This window comes from Dendropsophus ebraccatus, chromosome 8 (genome assembly GCF_027789765.1).
Source record: "Dendropsophus ebraccatus isolate aDenEbr1 chromosome 8, aDenEbr1.pat, whole genome shotgun sequence".
Lineage (NCBI taxonomy): Eukaryota > Metazoa > Chordata > Amphibia > Anura > Hylidae > Dendropsophus > Dendropsophus ebraccatus.
This window is the reverse complement of record NC_091461.1, coordinates 6,281,222-6,302,200: the sequence shown is the minus strand read 5'-3', so window position 1 is coordinate 6,302,200 and position 20,979 is coordinate 6,281,222. Positions and strand designations below refer to the sequence as shown.

The following is a 20,979-nucleotide window of genomic DNA, read 5'->3' as shown; positions in this document are numbered from 1 at the left end:
CAACTAAGGAGGAAACCCACAGCCGGGACAACTAAGGAGGAAACCCCCAGCCGGGACAACTAAGGAGGAAACCCCCAGCCGGGACAACTAAGGAGGAAACCCCCAGCCGGGACAACTAAGCAGCACCTCTGTAAGAAGCATTTCAGGGTCCTGGAGCGGCCGCCAGTCTCCACACCGGAACCCAATAGAAAATCTTTGGAGGAGCTGAATCTCAGTGTTGCCCCAGTGACAGCTCTTAAACCTGGAAGCTGTGGAGAAGATGTGTATGGGGGAGGGGGACACAATCCCTGCTGCAGGGTCTGCAAACCTGGTCAGGACGTCCAGGAAACGTCCGACCTCTGTAACTGCAAAGATTTCTGCACCAAATAGGAACTTCTCTTCTTCTATTGTATCACATCCTTATTTCATGTAATTATCAATCCTACAATGTGATTATCTGGAATGTTCTATAGATTCTGACTCTCACAGGCGACTTTACCGACCAGAGATATTCCCCCCCCCCCCCCCGCTCCATTCTATGTAGGTGGTCGGCAGCAGACCCGATATTTATTCTCCCCACTGTGTGTGTGTGTATATATATATAATATAACATTTATGTATACATCTGTATATATGATAATACACATCTTTATCCACCACAACTTCTCCATTATTATCCATCTGACTGATCTCATTGTCGGCCGTTGCCGGTCTCTTCCTTCTTGCACCACATCGGACTTTCCTCGGCTCGGTTCTCCCCTCGTTCTGTCACTTCTGCATTTGATTATTTGCATTTCTTCCCCGAACGCTGAATAAGAAGCCAGGAAGGAGAAGCTGAATTATTGATTTAGTGATATATTTCGTCATCTCTCCTTACACTTGTTTCTCTGGAGGACACGAGGTTCTGACAGTCACGTTTAGTCAATCGCCATCGAAAATCCAATGATCGGGGCCAAGAATGATCATGTGACCCAGACCACATAATAGTCTGTGCCGGAGCCGGCTGCTGCTGGTAACATGACCACATCTGCCCTGAGTTACAGGAAACCAGACGGATAATATTCCACCCGTTCTGGAGGAGTCAGGGCGAACGTCCGCTCCGCTCTGTACAGATATCACTGAGACATCATCGGCCGGACTACAACCCCCAGCTGACAGGATGCTGAGGATCACAGCCCTGATCTTACACATAATTGCATTCACACCGGTTAGAGGTAAGATGGAAGGATATGGTCCGGGGAATAGGGTTTTTATATTATATTGTTCAAAAATGTTATAAAAAATATGAAGTCAAATATAAAATGCAAAATAATAATAACTTATAAAATAAAATAAAAATGACTTGAATAATAATATCTATAATATAATAACTGTAATAATGTAAAATATTAATAAAAACTATAATGTAAAATAATAACTATAATAAAAAAACACCAATAATAATTAAAAAAAAACTATAAGGGTGCGTTCACACCTACAGGATCTGCAGCAGATTTGATGCTGTGTTCAGTTATTTAAATGAAATCTGCTGCAGAAAATCAGCTGCGGATCCTGTAGGTGTGAACGCACCCATATGTTCACACTATGTATATTTGAGGCTGTATTTGGTCCTCAAGTCAGATCCTCATAGCAACCAAAACCAGGAGTGGATTGAAAACACAGAAAGGATCTGATCACACAATGTTGAAATTGAGTGGATGGCCGTCATTTAATGGCAAATATTTGCTGTTATTTTAAAACAACGGCTGTTATATTGAAATAATGGCCGTTATTTACCGTTATATGGCGGCCATCCACTTAGTTTCAACATTGTGTGAACAGATCCTTTCTGTGTTTTCAATCCACTCCTGGTTTTGGTTACTATGAGGCCTGAAATATACAGCCTCAAATATACGTAGTGTGAACCCAGCCTTATACTGTAAAATATTAAAAAAAACTATAATAATGAATAATAATAAAACAATTTCATATTAGAACAAAATGTAAGAGGCTGGGATGACGAGCAGATAATCCTCCTCCTAGGTCTCGTCTATGTTTCTGCTATGGATTTTATTATATGTATGGCATCATCATACACTATGGCGCAGTACAAAGCGGCATAAAATAACACATAAACAAGTGCGATAACAAAGATTTGAAGGGGTACTCCAGCAAAAACCTTTCCTTTCAAATAAACTGGTTTCAGAAAGTTATATAGATTTATAATTTACTTCTATTTAAAAATCTCATGTCTTCCAGTACTTATCAGCTGCTGTTTGTCCTGCAGGAAGTAGTGTATTCTCTCCAGTCTGACACAGTGCTCTCTGCTGCCACCTCTGTCCATGTCAGGAACTGTCCAGAGCAGCAGCAAATCCCCATAGAAAACCTCTCCTGCTCTGGACAGTTCCTGGACAGAGGTGGAAGCAAGAGAGTGCAAGAGGCTATCAGGGCATGATGGGAGTTGTAGTATTTTTTGACAGATGATCACTGGTTGTCAGAGATGGAAGGAGAGTTCTGGGCAAATGAGCTTGCAATCTAATGGTTAACAGATAGAGACTCTGGGTTATAATGTCATCTAAGACCAAGCTAAAGCTAGAGAGAATGCAGCTCTAGAAAAACAGCGCCACCCCTGCCCCCAGGCCATGTGTGGTATTACAATTCATATGCAAAACCACTTGGCTTATCTCTCCAAGAACAAATGGGTCGGGCATCTGTTGGACGTGTCATCTGAGTCACGTGAGCAGCAGGTTCGGCCAACAAAAGTATAAAGTGTATAGGGATCCTTAAGCGTAACCCTGTGGGTAATAACTCTTAAGACTTTTTCCTCCATTAAAAGTTTGTCCTTGCAGGAGGCAATGTCTGCTATGGCCACCTCGGCTGCTTCTCAGATGCCTATCCTTGGTCTGGGACCCTACAACGGCCGCACCCTGCTCTGCCCTGGTCTCCGGAGAAGATAAACACCAGGTTCTTTCTGTTCACTGGAGAAAAACCCAATTCATATCAGGTGATCCATCGTCCTCTCTTCATACCCATCATCCTCTCCTCGTACCCATCATCCTCTCCTCCTTGTATCCATCATCCTCTCCTCCTTGTATCCATCATCCTCCTCTCCTCCTATCCGTTGTCCTCCTCCTCCTATCCGTCGTCGTCCTCCTCTCCTTCTATCCATCGCCCTCCTCCTCTCCTCCTATTTGTCGTCCTCCTCTCCTCTCCGTCGTCCTCCTCTCCTCCTATCAGTCGTCCTCCTATCCTTCGTCCTCCTTTCCTCCTATCCGTCGTCCTCCTTTCCGTCGTCCTCCTTTCCTCCTATCCGTCGTCCTCCTTTCCTCCTATCCGTCGTCCTCCTTTCCTCCTATCCGTCGTCCTCCTTTCCTCCTATCCGTCGTCCTCCTCTGCCCCTCTCCGTCGCCCCCCTCTCCGTCGTCCCTCTCACCTCCTCTCCGTCGTCTTCCTCTCCGTCGTCCCTCTCACCTCCTCTCCGTCATCCCTCTCACCTCCTCTCCGTCATCTTCCTCTCCTTCTCTCCGTCGTCCTCCTCTCCTCCTCCCCTCCATTCCGTCGTCCTCCTCTCCTCCTCCCCTCCTTTCCTCCTCCCCGTTGTCCTCCTCTCCTCCCATCCGTCGTCCTTCTATCCGTCGTCCTCCTCTCCTCGCACCCGTCCTCCTCCTCTCCTCCTACCCGTCCTCCTCCTCTCCTCCTACCCGTCGTCCTCCTCTCCTCGCACCCGTCGTCCTCCTCTCCTCCCACCCGTCGTCCTCCTCTCCTCCCACCCGTTGTCCTCCTCTCCTCCCACCCGTTGTCCTCCTCTCCTCCCACCCGTCGTCCTCCTCTCCTCGCACCCGTCGTCCTCCTCTCCTCGTACCTGTCTTCCTCCTCTCCGTTGTCCTCCTCTCCTCCTATCCGTCATCCTTCTTTCAGTCGTCCTCCTCTCCTCGCACCCGTCGTCCTCCTCTCCTCGCACCCGTCGTCCTCCTCTCCTCGCACCCGTCGTCCTCCTCTCCTCGCACCCGTCGTCCTCCTCTCCGCCTATCCATCCTTCTTCTCTTATATCCTTCATCTTCTCCTCATATCCATCCTCCATTTTCTCTGTAATCACCAATATCATCACTTCCATTATCTTTTATGTCTTTATTCACATTTTGTTTTCAGACAATCAGTGCAAATAATATAACAAGCTCAAGTTTCCAGACAAGTAGAAGGTCGCTCTTCATTGTGCATGGTATGGCGGACCGGGCAGAGAATAACTGGGTGTCAGACATGTGCCAGGCAAGTGTCTTATATGGCTACAGTGACATATTTGCTGTTCCTGCGGTATAAGACAGTATCTCCCTTGCCTTGTCTCAGGCCATTCTTGCAGCAGATAACGTAAACTGTATCGGTGTTGATTGGCGGCGCGGATCCGGAGGTGTACAGCTGTATGTCCAGGCAGCAAATAACGCTCGCCTCGTGGGGGCTGAAATCGCCTATTTAATAAAGAGGCTGCAGGTGAGTATCAGGTGATGCTACATCCAGAGTTCTACAGTAATATAATGGGCTCTTCCAATCACTGTGCCTGCAGTGTCATCTGTTTCATCCCAGCTCTGCTGCATCCATACATTCCATTACTGTATCTGGGTCATGTGACCTCTTATCAGCAACCAGCATCCTCTCCCTTTCATTCCCATGATGCATCAGCACAGGATCACATGGGCAGCTAGAGCCAGTACAATCTGTGCCTGCCGGGACCGCAGTGTGATAATACACATCTCTATAGTTAGGGGGGGGCTGACCTCTCCTGCGGCCATTATAAGTGTGTGACAGGAGCCGTATAATCACCACCAGTCACTGTGCCTCCTCAGGAGGAGCTGGGATACTCTCCATCCAACGTCCACCTCGTCGGCCACAGTCTGGGCGCTCACGCTGCGGGGGAGGCCGGGAGGAGACTGCCCGGAGTCAGACGGATCACAGGTACTGAGGTAACGTCCCAGCTCAGCCGCCCTCCCCCGCTCACCTCTCACTTGGTTTGCTCCTGTCCTGTAAGGTTTGGACCCAGCCCGGCCCTGGTTTGAGAACACACCTAAGGAGGTTCGCCTGGACTCCTCCGACGCCGATCTGGTTGATGTCATCCACACGGACACCAGTACACTGACTGGTAAGAATATGCAGCATTGGGTTCTGTTCACACGTTGCACTAATGTCATCAATGTTACTGCAAAGAACTACTGCAATACTGCGACATGTGAACGCAGCCGTAGAGTTAGCGTTTATATAACAAACCTCCGATTCTTATGTCGTATTTACCAGGAGTCGGGATGATAAAACCTATCGGACACTACGATTTCTACCCGAATGGAGGAAGTCACATGACCGGGTGTCCAAGCAAGCTGGCATTTCTCATCAGCAAGAACAGTAAGAATTCATTGACTCTTACAGACATACTGTGACAGTAGAGACTCCATAGTGTGACCGCTCTTACAGTATATACTCCATAGTGTGACCGCTCTTACAGTAGAGACTCCATAATGTGACCGCTCTTACAGTAGAGACTCCATAGTGTGACCGCTCTTACAGTACAGACTCCATAATGTGACCGCTCTTACAGTATATACACCATAGTGTGACCGCTCTTACAGTATAGACTCCATAGTGTGACCGCTCTTACAGTAGAGACTCCATAATGTGACCGCTCTTACAGTAGAGACTCCATAGTGTGACCGCTCTTACAGTAGAGACTCCATAGTGTGACCGCTCTTACAGTATATACCCCATAGTGTGACCGCTCTCACAGTATATACACCATAGTGTGACCGCTCTTACAGTATATACACCATAGTGTGACCGCTCTTACAGTAGAGACTCCATAATGTGACCGCTCTTACAGTAGAGACTCCATAGTGTGAACGCCCCCTGAGGAAGCGTAGCCACGCGAAACGTGCGTAGGGGTCAAGCACTACCACACTGCCATGGGTGAGTCAACATGATCGGTTTAGATTGTATTTTTTAGATGTGTCTAGAGATAGCGGCCGGAATTAAACAATTTTTAGTCCAATTTTGGGTGGCACGCTATGATGCATTAGAGACAGCAACATACGTATTGACTCCAGACAACAGAGGATTTTATATTTTTATTCCATGATCTAAAGCAGTGTGTTTGTAGGACGCCATTTTTCTCATAACCTTTTGTAAACTTGTTTTTATGTGAGATATGTGATTTTTAATTTTTATGTGAAAATTAAACTATGAATTTCAGCTGTAAGCCTTGGTTTTGCTTTTCTTGTATAATATATGTTTTATAAAAGAGGCTTTTTATTGGAGATTTTTTAGTGGGTTTATAAGGATACAGGGGTAAAGGAACAGACCCCTTGGTGACAATTTATTGCTGATACCCATTGGAACGTGTGTTTCTAATTCTTACAATATAGACCCCATAGTGTGACCGCTCTTACAGTATATACACCATAGTGTGACCGCTCTTACAGTAGAGACTCCATAGTGTGACCGCTCTTACAGTATATACACCATAGTGTGACCGCTCTTACAGTAGAGACTCCATAGTGTGACCGCTCTTACAGTACAGACTCCATAGTGTGACCGCTCTTACAGTATATACTCCATAGTGTGACCGCTCTTACAATATAGACCCCATAGTGTGACCGCTCTTACAGTATATACCCCATAGTGTGACCGCTCTTACAGTATAGACTCCATTGTGTGACCGCTCTTACAATATAGACCCCATAGTGTGACCGCTCTTACAGTATATAAACCATAGTGTGACCGCTCTTACAGTATATACACCATAGTGTGACCGCTCTTACAATACAGACTCCATAGTGTGACCGCTCTTACAGTATATACACCATAGTGTGACCACTCTTACAATACAGACTCCATAGTATGACCGCTCTTACAGTATATACACCATAGTATGACCGCTCTTACAATACAGACTCCATAGTGTGACCGCTCTTACAGTATATACACCATAGTGTGACCGCTCTTACAGTATAGACCCCATAGTGTGACCGCTCTTAAAGTATATACACCATAGTGTGACCGCTCTTACAGTATAGACCCCATAGTGTGACCGCTCTTACAGTATATACACCATAGTGTGACCGCTCTTACAGTATAGACTCCATAGTGTGACCGCTCTTACAGTACAGACTCCATAGTGTGACCGCTCTTACAGTAGAGACTCCATAGTGTGACCGCTCTTACAATATAGACCCCATAGTGTGACCGCTCTTACAGTATATACCCCATAGTGTGAACGCTCTTACAGTATATACACCATAGTGTGACCGCTCTTACAGTATATACACCATAGTGTGACCGCTCTTACAATACAGACTCCATAGTGTGACCGCTCTTAAAGTATATACACCATAGTGTGACCGCTCTTACAGTATATACACCATAGTGTGACCGCTCTTACAGTATATACACCATAGTGTGACCGCTCTTACAGTATATACACCATAGTGTGACCGCTCTTACAGTATAGGAGACTCCATAGTGTGACCGCTCTTACAGTATATACACCATAGTGTGACCGCTCTTACAGTATATACACCATAGTGTGACCGCTCTTACAGTATAGACTACATAGTGTGACCGCTCTTACAGTATAGGAGACTCCATAGTGTGACCGCTCTTACAGTATATACTCCATAGTGTGACCGCTCTTACAGTATAGACTCCATAGTGTGACCGCTCTTACAGTATATACCCCATAGTGTGACCGCTCTTACAGTATATACACCATAGTATGACCGCTCTTACAGTATATACACCATAGTGTTACTGCTCTTACAGTATATACACCATAGTGTGACCGCTCTTACAGTATAGACTCCATAGTTTGACTGCTCTTACAGTATATACCCCATAGTGTGACCGCTCTTACAGTATATACACCATAGTTTGACTGCTCTTACAGTATATACACCATAGTGTGACCGCTCTTACAGTATATACACCATAGTGTGACCGCTCTTACAGTATATACACCATAGTGTGACCGCTCTTACAGTATATACACCATAGTGTGACCGCTCATACAGTATATACACCATAGTGTGACCGCTCTTACAGTATATACACCATAGTGTGACCGCTCTTACAGTATATACTCCATAGTGTGACCGCTCTTACAGTATAGACTCCATAGTGTGACCGCTCTTACAGTATATACTCCATAGTGTGACCGCTCTTACAGTATAGACTCCATAGTGTGACCGCTCTTACAGTATATACACCATAGTGTGACCGCTCTTACAGTATATACACCATAGTGTGACCGCTCTTACAGTATATACACCATAGTGTGACCGCTCTTACAGTATATACTCCATAGTGTGACCGCTCTTACAGTATATACACCATATAGTAACCGCTCTTACAGTATATACCCCATAGTGTGACCGCTCTTACAGTATATACCCCATAGTGTGACCGCTCTTACAGTATAGACCCAATAGTGTGACCGCTCTTACAGTATAGACTCCATAGTGTGACCGCTCTTACAGTACAGACTCTATAGTGTGACCGCTCTTACAGTATAGACCCAATAGTGTGACCGCTCTTACAGTATAGACCCAATAGTGTGACCGCTCTTACAGTATATACCCCATAGTGTGACCGCTCTTACAGTATAGACCCAATAGTGTGACCGCTCTAACAGTATAGACCCCATAGTGTGACCGCTCTTACAGTATAGACCCAATAGTGTGACCGCTCTAACAGTATAGACTCCATAGTGTGACAGCTCTTACAGTATATACCCCATAGTGTGACCGCTCTTACAGTATATACTCCATAGTGTGACCGCTCTTACAGTACAGACTCTATAGTGTGACCGCTCTTACAGTATATACACCATAGTGTGACCGCTCTTACAGTATAGGAGACTCCATAGTGTGACCGCTCTTACAGTATAGACCCCATAGTGTGACCGCTCTTACAGTATAGACACCATAGTGTGACCGCTCTTACAGTATAGACTCCATAGTGTGACCGCTCTTACAGTATAGACTCCATAGTGTAACCGCTCTTACAGTATATACACCATAGTGTGACCGCTCTTACAGTATAGGAGACTCCATAGTGTGACCGCTCTTACAGTATAGACTCCATAGTGTGACCGCTCTTACAGTATATACACCATAGTGTGACCGCTCTTACAGTATATACACCATATAGTAACCGCTCTTACAGTATATACCCCATAGTGTGACCGCTCTTACAGTATATACCCCATAGTGTGACCGCTCTTACAGTATAGACCCAATAGTGTGACCGCTCTAACAGTATATACTCCATAGTGTGACCGCTCTTACAGTACAGACTCTATAGTGTGACCGCTCTTACAGTAGAGACTCCATAGTGTGACCGCTCTTACAGTATATACACCATAGTGTGACCGCTCTTACAATATAGACTCCATAGTGTGACCGCTCTTACAGTATATACACCATAGTGTGACCGCTCTTATAGTATATACACCATAGTGTGACCGCTCTTACAGTATATACACCATAGTATGACCGCTCTTACAATACAGACTCCATAGTGTGACCGCTCTTACAGTATATACCCCATAGTGTGACCGCTCTTACAGTATATACACCATAGTGTGACCGCTCTTACAGTATAGGAGACTCCATAGTGTGACCGCTCTTACAGTATAGACCCCATAGTGTGACCGCTCTTACAGTATAGACCCCATAGTGTGACCGCTCTTACAGTATATACACCATAGTGTGACCACTCTTACAGTATAGACTCCATAGTGTGACCGCTCTTACAGTACAGACTCCATAGTGTGACCGCTCTTACAGTATAGACTCCATAGTGTGACCACTCTTACAGTATATACACCATAGTGTGACCACTCTTACAGTATAGACTCCATAGTGTGACCGCTCTTACAGTACAGACTCCATAGTGTGACCGCTCTTACAGTATAGACTCCATAGTGTGACCGCTCTTATAGTATATACACCATAGTGTGACCGCTCTTACAGTATATATACCATAGTGTGACCGCTCTTACAGTATATACACCATAGTGTGACCGCTCTTACAGTAGAGACTCCATAGTGTGACCGCTCTTACAGTAGAGACTCCATAGTGTGACCGCTCTTACAGTAGAGACTCCATAGTGTGACCGCTCTTACGGTAGAGACTCCATAGTGTGACCGCTCTTACAGTATATACACCATAGTGTGACCGCTCTTACAGTATAGACTCCCTAGTGTGACCGCTCTTACAGTAGAGATTCCATAGTGTGACCGCTCTTACAGTACAGACTCCATAGTGTGACCGCTCTTACAGTATATACCATAGTGTGACCGCTCTTACAGTATATACCCCATAGTGTGACCGCTCTTACAGTATATACCCCATAGTGTGACCGCTCTTACAGTATATACACCATAGTGTGACCGCTCTTACAGTATATACACCATAGTGTGACCGCTCTTACAGTATAGACTCCATAGTGTGACCGCTCTTACAGTATATACACCATAGTGTGACCGCTCTTACAGTATATACACCATAGTGTGACCGCTCTTACAGTATATACCCTATAGTGTGACCGCTCTCAAAGTATATACTCCATAGTGGGACCGCTCTTACAATATATACACCATAGTGTGACTGCTCTTACAGTATATACACCATAGTGTGACCGCTCTTACAGTATATACCCCATAGTGTGACCGCTCTTACAGTATATACCCCATAGTGTGACCGCTCTTACAGTATATACCCCATAGTGTGACCGCTCTTACATTACAGACTTCATAGTGTGACCGCTCTTACAGTATATACACCATAGTGTGACCGCTCTTACAGTATATACACCATAGTGTGACCGCTCTTACAGTATATACCCCATAGTGTGACCGCTCTTACAGTGCAGACTCCATAGTGTGACCACTCTTACAGTATATACACCATAGTGTGACCGCTCTTACAGTAGAGACTCCATAGTGTGACCGCTCTTACAGTATATACCCCATAGTGTGACCGCTCTTACAGTATAGACCCCATAGTGTGACTGCTCTTACAGTATATACACCATAGTGTGACCGCTCTTACAGTACAGACTCCATAGTGTGACCGCTCTTACAGCAAAGAATCCCTCCACGTTGCTGGTGTCTCTGTGGCATCTTGTAGTCTCGGTCTGATGGTTTTTGTGATTTATAATCCGCAGATGCCCTCCAGATCTTGGCGTGTAACCACTTCCGCTCCTTCCATTACTTTACGTACAGCGTCAGTCACCCCGACACCTTCACCGGTTACCCCTGCGGGAGCTACGAGGCCTTCACCAAAGTGCGTCCTGTGACTTCCTCGTATATAATATCTGCCCTGGAAATGTTGGTGACATCCACCTTAGAGGGTCCCCAGCCTTCCCGGACCTCCGATGGTCTCAGTCATGTGACCAGGCTCCTTTTCTTTTCAGGGCTCCTGCTTCCCCTGTCTCCCTGGCGGATGCCTCTCCATGGGGTACTACACAGACTCCTCCCACTACAACGCCTCCACCAATCAGAGCTTCTATTTAAACACTGGGGGCAACTTCAACCGTTTCTCCAGTAAGTGATTTGGCATGGGGGAGGGGCGTCATTTACGGGGAGAAGCGAGGCAGTGTAAAGCATGAGCGCGTATATCCTCTGCCCCCGCTCTGTATCCGCTCTGTATCCTCTGCCCCCACTCTGTATCCGTTCTGTATCTGCTGCCCCCCGTTCTGTATCCTCTGCCCCCCGCTCTGTATCCTCTGCCCCCCGCTCTGCTGTATCCTCTGCCCCCCGCTCTGCTGTATCCTCTGCCCCCCGCTGTATCCGCTCTGTATCATCTGCTCTGTATCCTCTGCCCCCCCGCTCTGTATCCTCTGCCCCCCGCTGTATCCGCTCTGTATCGTCTCCCCCGCTCTGTATCCTCTGCCCCCCGCTCTGTATCCTCTGCCCCCGGTTCTGTATCTGCTTTGTATCCGCTCTGTATCTTCTGACCCCCACTCTGTATCCTCTGACCCCCTGCTCTGTATCCTCTGCTCCCTGCTCTGCATCCTCTGCCTCCTGCTCTGCTCTATCCTCTGCCCCTCGCTCTGCTATATCCTCTGCCCCCCGCTCTGCTGTATCCTCTGCCCCCCGCTGTATCCTCTCTGTATCCTCTGCCCCCCACTCTGTATCCTCTGCCGCCCCCCGCTCTGTATCCTCTGCCCCCTGCTCTGTATGTATCCTCTGCCCCCTGCTCTGTATGTATCCTCTGCCCCCCGCTCTGTATCTGCTCTGTATCCGTTCTGTATCCTCTGCCACCCGCTCTGTATCTGCTCTGTATCCTCTGCCCCCGCTCTGTATCCTCTGCCCCCCGCTCTGTATCCGCTATGTATCCTCTGCCCCCTGCTCTGTATCCGCTCTGTATCCTCTGCCCCCCGCTCTGTATCCTCTGCCCCCCGCTCTGTATCCTCTGCCCCCCGCTCTGTATCCTCTGCCCCCGCTCTGTATCCTCTGCCCCCCGCTCTGTATCCTCTGCCCCCCGCTCTGTATCCTCTGCCCCCCACTCTGTATCCTCTGCCCCCCACTCTGTATTCTCTGCCCCCCGCTCTGCTGTATCCTCTGCCCCCCGCTCTGCTGTATCCTCTGCCCCCCGCTGTATCCGCTCTGTATCATCTGCTCTGTATCCTCTGCCCCCCCGCTCTGTATCCTCTGCCCCCCGCTGTATCCGCTCTGTATCGTCTCCCCCGCTCTGTATCCTCTGCCCCCCGCTCTGTATCCTCTGCCCCCGGTTCTGTATCTGCTCTGTATCCGCTCTGTATCTTCTGACCCCCACTCTGTGTCCTCTGACCCCCTGCTCTGTATCCTCTGCCCCCTGCTCTGCATCCTCTGCCTCCTGCTCTGCTCTATCCTCTGCCCCTCGCTCTGCTATATCCTCTGCCCCCCGCTCTGCTGTATCCTCTGCCCCCCGCTCTGCTGTATCCTCTGCCCCCCGCTGTATCCTCTCTGTATCCTCTGCCCCCCACTCTGTATCCTCTGCCGCCCCCCGCTCTGTATCCTCTGCCCCCTGCTCTGTATGTATCCTCTGCCCCCTGCTCTGTATGTATCCTCTGCCCCCCGCTCTGTATCTGCTCTGTATCCATTCTGTATCCTCTGCCACCCGCTCTGTATCTGCTCTGTATCCTCTGCCCCCGCTCTGTATCCTCTGCCCCCCGCTCTGTATCCGCTATGTATCCTCTGCCCCCTGCTCTGTATCCGCTCTGTATCCTCTGCCCCCCGCTCTGTATCCTCTGCCCCCCGCTCTGTATCCTCTGCCCCCCGCTCTGTATCCTCTGCCCCCGCTCTGTATCCTCTGCCCCCGCTCTGTATCCTCTGCCCCTCGCTCTGTATCCTCTGCGCCCCGCTCTGTATCCTCTGCCCCTGCTCTGTATCCTCTGCCCCCACTTTGTATCCTCTGCCCCCCGCTCTGTATCCTCTGCCCCTCGCTCTGTATCCTCTGCCCCCCCGCTCTGTATCCTCTGCCCCTCGCTCTGTATCCTCTGCGCCCCGCTCTGTATCCTCTGCCCCTGCTCTGTATCCTCTGCCCCCACTTTGTATCCTCTGCCCCCCGCTCTGTATCCTCTGCCCCCCGCTCTGTATCCTCTGCCCCCCCGCTCTGTATCCTCTGCCCCCCCGCTCTGTATCCTCTGCCCCCCGCTCTGTATCCTCTGCCCCCCGCTGTGTATCCTCCGCCCCCGCTCTGTATCTGCTCTGTATCCTCTGCCCCCCGCTCTGTATCCTCTGCCCCCCGCTCTGTATCCTCTGCCCCCTGCTCTGTATCCTCCGCCCCCGCTCTGTATCTGCTCTGTATCCTCTGCCCCCCGCTCTGTATCCTCTGCCCCCCGCTCTGTATCCTCTGCCACTCGCTCTGTATCCTCTGCCCCCCGCTTCGCTCTGTATCCTCTGCCACCCGCTCTGTATCCTCTGCCACTCGCTCTGTATCCACTCTGTATCCGCTCTGTAACCTCTGCCCCCCGTTCTGTATCCTCTGCCCCCCGCTCTGTATCCGCTCTGTGACCTCTGCCCCTCGCTCTGTATCCTCTGCTCCCCGCTCTGTATCCTCTGCCCCTGCTCTGTATCCTCTGCCCCCACTTTGTATCCTCTGCCCCCCACTCTGTATCCTCTGCCCCTCGCTCTGTATCCTCTGCCCCCCGCTCTTTATCCTCTGCCCCCGCTCTGTATCCGCTCTGTATCCTCTGCCCCCCGCTCTGTATCCTCTGCCCCCCGCTCTGTATCCTCTGCCCCCCGCTCTGTATCCTCTGCCCCCCGCTCTGTATCCTCTGCCCCCTGCTCTGTATCCTCTGCCCCCCGCTCTGTATCCTCTGCCCCCTGCTCTGTATCCTCTGCCACCCGCTCTGTATCCTCTGCCCCCTGCTCTGTATCCTCTGCCCCCCGCTCTGTATCCTCTGCCCCCCGCTCTGTATCCTCTGCCCCCCGCTCTGTATCCTCTGCCACTCGCTCTGTATCCTCTGCCCCCCGCTCTTTATCCTCTGCCCCCCGCTCTTTATCCTCTGCCCCCCGCTCTGTATCCTCTGCCCCCCGCTCTGTATCCTCTGCCCCCCGCTCTGTATCCTCTGCCCCCCGCTCTGTATCCTCTGCCCCCCGCTCTGTATCCTCTGCCCCCCGCTCTGTATCCTCTGCCCCCCGCTCTGTATCCTCTGCCCCCGGCTCTGTATCCTCTGCCCCCCGCTCTGTATCCTCTGCCCCCCGCTCTGTATCCTCTGCCCCCCGCTCTGTATCCTCTGCCCCCCGCTTCGCTTTGTATCCTCTGCCCACCTCTCTGTATCCTCTGCCCCCCGCTCTGTATCCTCTGCCCCCCCACTCTGTATCCTCTGCCCCTCGCTCTGTATCCTCTGCCCCCCGCTCTGTATCCTCTGCCCCCTGCTCTGTATCCTCTGCCCCCCGCTCTGTATCCTCTGCCCCCCGCTCTGTATCCTCTGCCCCCGCTCTGTATCCTCTGCCCCCTGCTCTGTATCCTCCGCCCCCCGCTCTGTATCCTCTGCCCCCCACTCTGTGCCCCTCCTCTAGGCTGGAGATATAAGATTTCGGTGTCACTGAGAGGAACTGCGAGAGTTTACGGAAAAATCTATGTGACCTTCTATGGTCCCGGGGGCAGCAGGGAGGATCATCAGGTGTTCAGGTGAGTCCTACAGCTCCAGCAAAGGGGGGGGGGGGAGGTGTTCTATACGGAACCCCCTGATCCTCTATACTATGCTTCATGTGATTGTAGTTTATTCACCTCCAGAGCTGCACTCACTGCTCTGCTATTATAGCATGTCCCCTTCATTCTGTGGGGGGAGTCATCTGTCTATGTGGTCTCTCTGTGTACAGGGGGTTCCTGCTCCCTGGAGAGACCTATTCTGCTTTCGTGGACTCGGGGATGAAGCTTCATCCTGCGCACAACGTCGCCTTCCGCTGGACCCCAATCCTGCCTCTCTCCAAAACCCATCTGGGAGCAGAGAAGATGGAGGTGCAGGGCGGGGAGGACGGGAGTAGGTGAGTACTGCCTGCACTGCCCATACCAGCAGCCTTATGGGTAATGTATGATATATATGTGTAATGTATGATATATATGTGTAGTGTATGATATATATGTGTGTGTGTAATGTATGATATATATGTGTATGTGTAATGTATGATATATATATATGTGTAATGTATGATATATATGTGTATGTGTAGTGTATGATATATATGTGTATGTGTAGTGTATGATATATATATGTGTATGTGTAGTGTATGATATATATGTGTATGTGTAGTGTATGATATATATGTGTATGTGTAGTGTATGATATATATATGTGTAGTGTATGATATATATATGTGTAATGTATGATATATATGTATATGTGTAGTGTATGATATGTATATGTGTATGTGTAATGTATGATATATATGTGTGTGTGTGTGTAATGTATGATATATATGTGTAATGTATGATATATATGTGTATGTGTAGTGTATCATATATATATATATATATATATATATATGTGTATGTGTAGTGTATCATATATATATATATATATATATATATGTGTGTATGTGTAGTGTATCATATATATATATATATGTGTATGTGTAATGTATGATATATATGTGTATGTGTAGTGTATCATATATATTATATATATATATATGTATGTGTGTATGTATGTGTAGTGTATCATATATATATATGTATGTGTAGTGTATGATATATATGTGTATGTGTAATGTATGATATATATGTGTATGTGTAGTGTATCATATATATATATATATATATATATGTGTATGTGTAGTGTATCATATATATATATGTATGTGTAGTGTATGATATATATGTGTATGTGTAATGTATGATATATATGTGTATGTGTAGTGTATCATATATATATATATATATATATATGTGTATGTGTAGTGTATCATATGTATATATATGTGTATGTGTAGTGTATGATATATATGTGTAATGTGTTATGTGTATGTGTAATAAATGATATATGTGTATGTGTAATGTATGATATATATGTATATGTGTAATGTATGATATATATGTGTATGTGTAGTGTATGATATATATGTGTATGTGTAATGTATGATATATATGTGTATGTGCAGGGGCGTAGCTAAAGGCTGATGGGCCCTGGTGCAAAATGTTAGCTTGGGGCCCCCCCCCCCCATCTCCCCCCGATCAGGCAAAGTCCTATCTAACGTTATATCCAATTACTCTAATGTGCCACCATGTTCTAATGCCCTGCCACTGCCTCTTACCTCATGTACTGCACTACTGCCCCCTATAAGTAATGGACTGTACTGTGCCATTGTCTAATCATTGTATTCCAATCTTTGACTCTACAGCTGAAAAACTACAACTCTCATCATGAACTGCCAGTTGGAAACGATGGGGGATGTAGTGCTGCAACCTGAAGAGCCACATGCTGCAAAACTACAACTCCCATTATAAACTGTCAGCAGGGCAAGATTAAGTTTGAACTTCTGCAACCTGGAGAAGTCACCTGATATCACCTGCAGTCCTATGTAACACCACCGATAACAGTGATATCCCTCTGAGTACAGATAATGTAGTAGTCATCTGCAGTCCTATGTAACACCACAGATAACGCAGTGATATCTCTGAGTACAGATAATGTAGTAGATGTCACCTGCAGTCCTATGTAACACCACAGATAACACAGTGATATCTCTGAGTACAGATAATGTAGTAGTCACCTGAAGTCCTATGTAACACCACAGATAACACAGTGATATCTCTGAGTACAGATAATGTAGTAGTCACCTGAAGTCCTATGTAACACCACAGATAACGCAGTGATATCTCTGAGTACAGATAATGTAGTAGATGTCACATGCAGTCCTATGTAACACCACAGATAACGCAGTGATATCTCTGAGTACAGATACTGTAGTAGATGTCCCCTGCAGTCCTATGTAACACCACAGATAACACAGTGATATCTCTGAGTACAGATCATGTAGTAGATGTCACCTGCAGTCCTATGTAACACCACAGATAACACAGTGATATCTCTGAGTACAGGTAATGTAGTAGATGTCCCCTGCAGTCCTATGTAACACCACAGATAACACAGTGATATCTCTGAGTACAGATAATGTAGATGCAGCACAAGCTGGAGCTCAACGCGGTAAAGATACGGCCATAGGACACAGCTTGGGCCGCCAAGGCAGATGTCTGGAGGAGGGGGCGCTGGTACTTGCTGTCATCTGATTAGGTAAGAGGCGCAATCAGATGACAGCATGTGCCAGCGGGCGCAGCGGGACAGATTAGCGCAGTGCTTCCCAACCTTTTCCACCTCGGGGCACCCCTACTAAATGATGTTCTACAAAATAAGAAAACCGTCATACAGTGACTCACCGGTGACGTCTTCTTTGATCTGAGGCGTTACTTTCCCTTTTCCTCTCCATCCGGCCCAGACCTCCATGATGATTCCTTCCAGATACGTTTCATCCCCTTAGAACCTGCGAGACAAACAATTTAGGCTCTGCACATTTCTAGCAACTTCCTTCCCTTCCTCCCTCCTGTCGGCTCCCATAGTAACTACGCTCTTTGGTGTAATGTGCAGTAAAGTGAGTAGGAATGTGGGATGCCCCCTGTATGTAGGATCCCCCGCTGTGCCCCCTGTATGTAGGATCCCCTGCTGTGCCCCCTGTATGTAGGATCCCCTGCTGTGACCCCTGTATGTAGGATCCCCTGCTGTGCCCCCTGTATGTAGGATCCCCTGCTGTGACCCCTGTATGTAGGATCCCCTGCTGTGCCCCCATGAGCTAATAATGCCCCCAGAGGTGCCCCCATCAACTAATAATGCCCCCAGAGGTGCCCCCATGAGCTAATAATGCCCCCAGAGGTGGCCCCCATGAGCTAAAAATGCCCCCAGAGGTGCCCCCATGAACTAATAATGCCCCCAGAGTTGCCCCCTATGAACTAATAACGCCCCCAGAGGTGCCCCCATGAACTAATAATGCCCCCAGAGTTGCCCCCTATGAACTAATAATGCCCCCAGAGGTGCCCCCATGAGCTAATAGTGCCCCCAGAGGTGCCCCCATGAACTAATAATGCCCCCAGAGGTGCCCCCATGAGCTAATAATGCCCCCAGAGTTGCCCCCATCAACTAATAATGCCCCCAGAGGTGCCCCCATGAGCTAATAATGCCCCCAGAGGTGCCCCCATGAGCTAATAATGCCCACAGAGTTGCCCCCATGAACTAATAATGCCCCCAGAGGTGCCCCCATACAATAATAATGCCCCCAGAGGTGCCCCCATATACTAATAATGCCCCCAGAGGTGCCCACATGAGCTAATAGTGCCCCCAGAGGTGCCCCCATATACTAATAATGCCCCCAGAGGTGCCCCCATATACTAATAATGACCCCAGAGGTGCCCACATGAGCTAATAGTGCCCCCAGAGGTGCCCCCAAGAACTAATAATGCCCCCAGAGGTGCCCCCATACAATAATAATGCCCCCAGAGGTGCCCCCAAAAACTAATAATGCCCCCAGAGGTGCCCCCATACAATAATAATGCCCCCAGAGGTGCCCCCATACAATAATAATGCCCCCAGAGGTGCCCCCATACAATAATAATGCCCCCAGAGGTGCCCCCAAGAACTAATAATGCCCCCAGAGGTGCCCCCATGAACTAATAATGCCCCCAGAGGTGCCCCCATGAGCTAATAATGCCCCCAGAGGTGCCCCCATATACTAATAATGCCCCCAGAGGTGCCCCATGAGCTAATAATGCCCCCAGAGATGCCCCCATATACTAATAATGCCCCCAGAGGTGCCCCCAAGAACTAATAATGCCCCCAGAGGTGCCGCCATACACTAATAATGCCCCCAGAGGTGCCCCCCATATACTAATAATGCCCCCAGAGGTGCCCCCCATATACGAATAATGCCCCCAGAGGTGCCCCTAAAAAAACAAACATCCTACTCACCTAATCCGCGCTGTGCAGGCAGCAGCTCTCCTCCTCCTCTTCGGGCTCCATCTTGCGTGCCGCAGGGACGGGACTTCCGGCAGATGTGATGACGTCACATGATCACGCCTGCCGGAGAGGTCACGGCCCGGCCTCCCATAGGCTGCTGGTATGAAGTGCCGGCAGCCTATGGGAGAGAATACAGGAGGAGGACGCTGACAGGTCCTGCTCCTGTATTCTGATCGCTGTAATGTTCCCCCCGCTCAATGTGCTCACTGTGCAGGCGGAACATCAAAGCGATCTGTGCATCCCGAGAAGCTGCGCGGCCGCAGCTTCTCGGGATGCTTAAAGTGACACTGTCACAAGTGGCAAGGGGGGGCCGTGCGGGCCCCCCTAGCGTAGGGGCCCAGTCGCCATGGCGACCCCGGCGACCCCTATAGCTACGCCACTGTGTATGTGTAGTGTATGATATATATGTGTATGTGTAGTGTATGATATATATGTGTGTGTGTAGTGTATGTGTGTGTGTAGTGTATGATATATATGTGTTTGTGTAGTGTATGATATATATGTGTATGTGTAGTGTATGATATATATGTGTATTGTGTAGTGTATGATATATATGTGTATGTGTAGTGTATGATATATATATGTGTAATGTATGATATATATGTATATGTGTAGTGTATGATATGTATATGTGTATGTGTAGTGTATGATATATATGTGTATGTGTAGTGTATGATATATATGTGTATGTGTAGTGTATTATATATATGTGTATGTGTAGTGTATGATATATATATGTGTATGTGTAGTGTATGATATATATGTGTATGTGTAGTGTATTATATATATGTGTATGTGTAGTGTATGATATATATATGTGTATGTGTAGTGTATGATATATATGTGTATGTGTAGTGTATTATATATATGTGTATGTGTAGTGTATGATATATATATATATATATATGTGTATGTGTAGTGTATGATATATATGTGTAGTGTTTGATATATATGTGTTGTAATGTATCATTCAGTACGGTAAAGGGACGACTGATGAACGGACATTACATCATCACTCATCACCATTGTCTTCTACAGATTCTCATTCTGCTCCAATAAAACCATCCCAGCAGGGCAGGAACAACGGCCGGACCCCTGTGAGCCAGTGCAGACCCCCAGAGATGCTGTCAGTGGATGAGGGAGGATCAGCGGCCATAACTGCGGCCTCCTGTGCTCTGCTGTAGATCCAGAGGATCAGAGGACGTCACTAACCTGCAGCAGCTGTCCGCACGCCGCCGCTCGCTCTTACACACATCTCAAAAATCAGGAATAAAAAACTATGAAAAGACTGATTGTTCTCCTCATTCTCCTCACCTGCTGCAGATTTATCGGTTTCCAAATAATAGACGTTATTTTACGATTCATTGTTTTGACGGTTTCTGCTTTCTATCAGTAACTGATCAGACGTGTTAGAATTGTATCCAATGTAGACAATGCTCTGTGAGCTCCAGACTGATACATTGTACATAGCTAGTCCTGCTCTCAGCTGT

General features: G+C 48.0%; 1 protein-coding gene across 1 annotated transcript; it reads left to right on the top strand.

The window, feature by feature from the left end:
- The first annotated feature begins 783 nt into the window (after nt 1-783).
- On the top strand, nt 784-20,758 carry LOC138799009 (pancreatic lipase-related protein 2-like). The gene is made up of 12 exons (XM_069979696.1): nt 784-1,193; nt 2,808-2,962; nt 4,108-4,224; nt 4,303-4,443; nt 4,797-4,905; nt 4,979-5,089; nt 5,242-5,346; nt 11,162-11,280; nt 11,411-11,540; nt 15,006-15,117; nt 15,309-15,473; nt 20,528-20,758. The coding sequence occupies exons 1-12, from the start codon at nt 1,139-1,141 to the stop codon at nt 20,625-20,627; spliced, it is 1,419 nt and encodes a 472-aa protein (XP_069835797.1). The 5' UTR covers nt 784-1,138; the 3' UTR covers nt 20,628-20,758.
- The last annotated feature ends 221 nt before the right edge of the window (nt 20,759-20,979 follow it).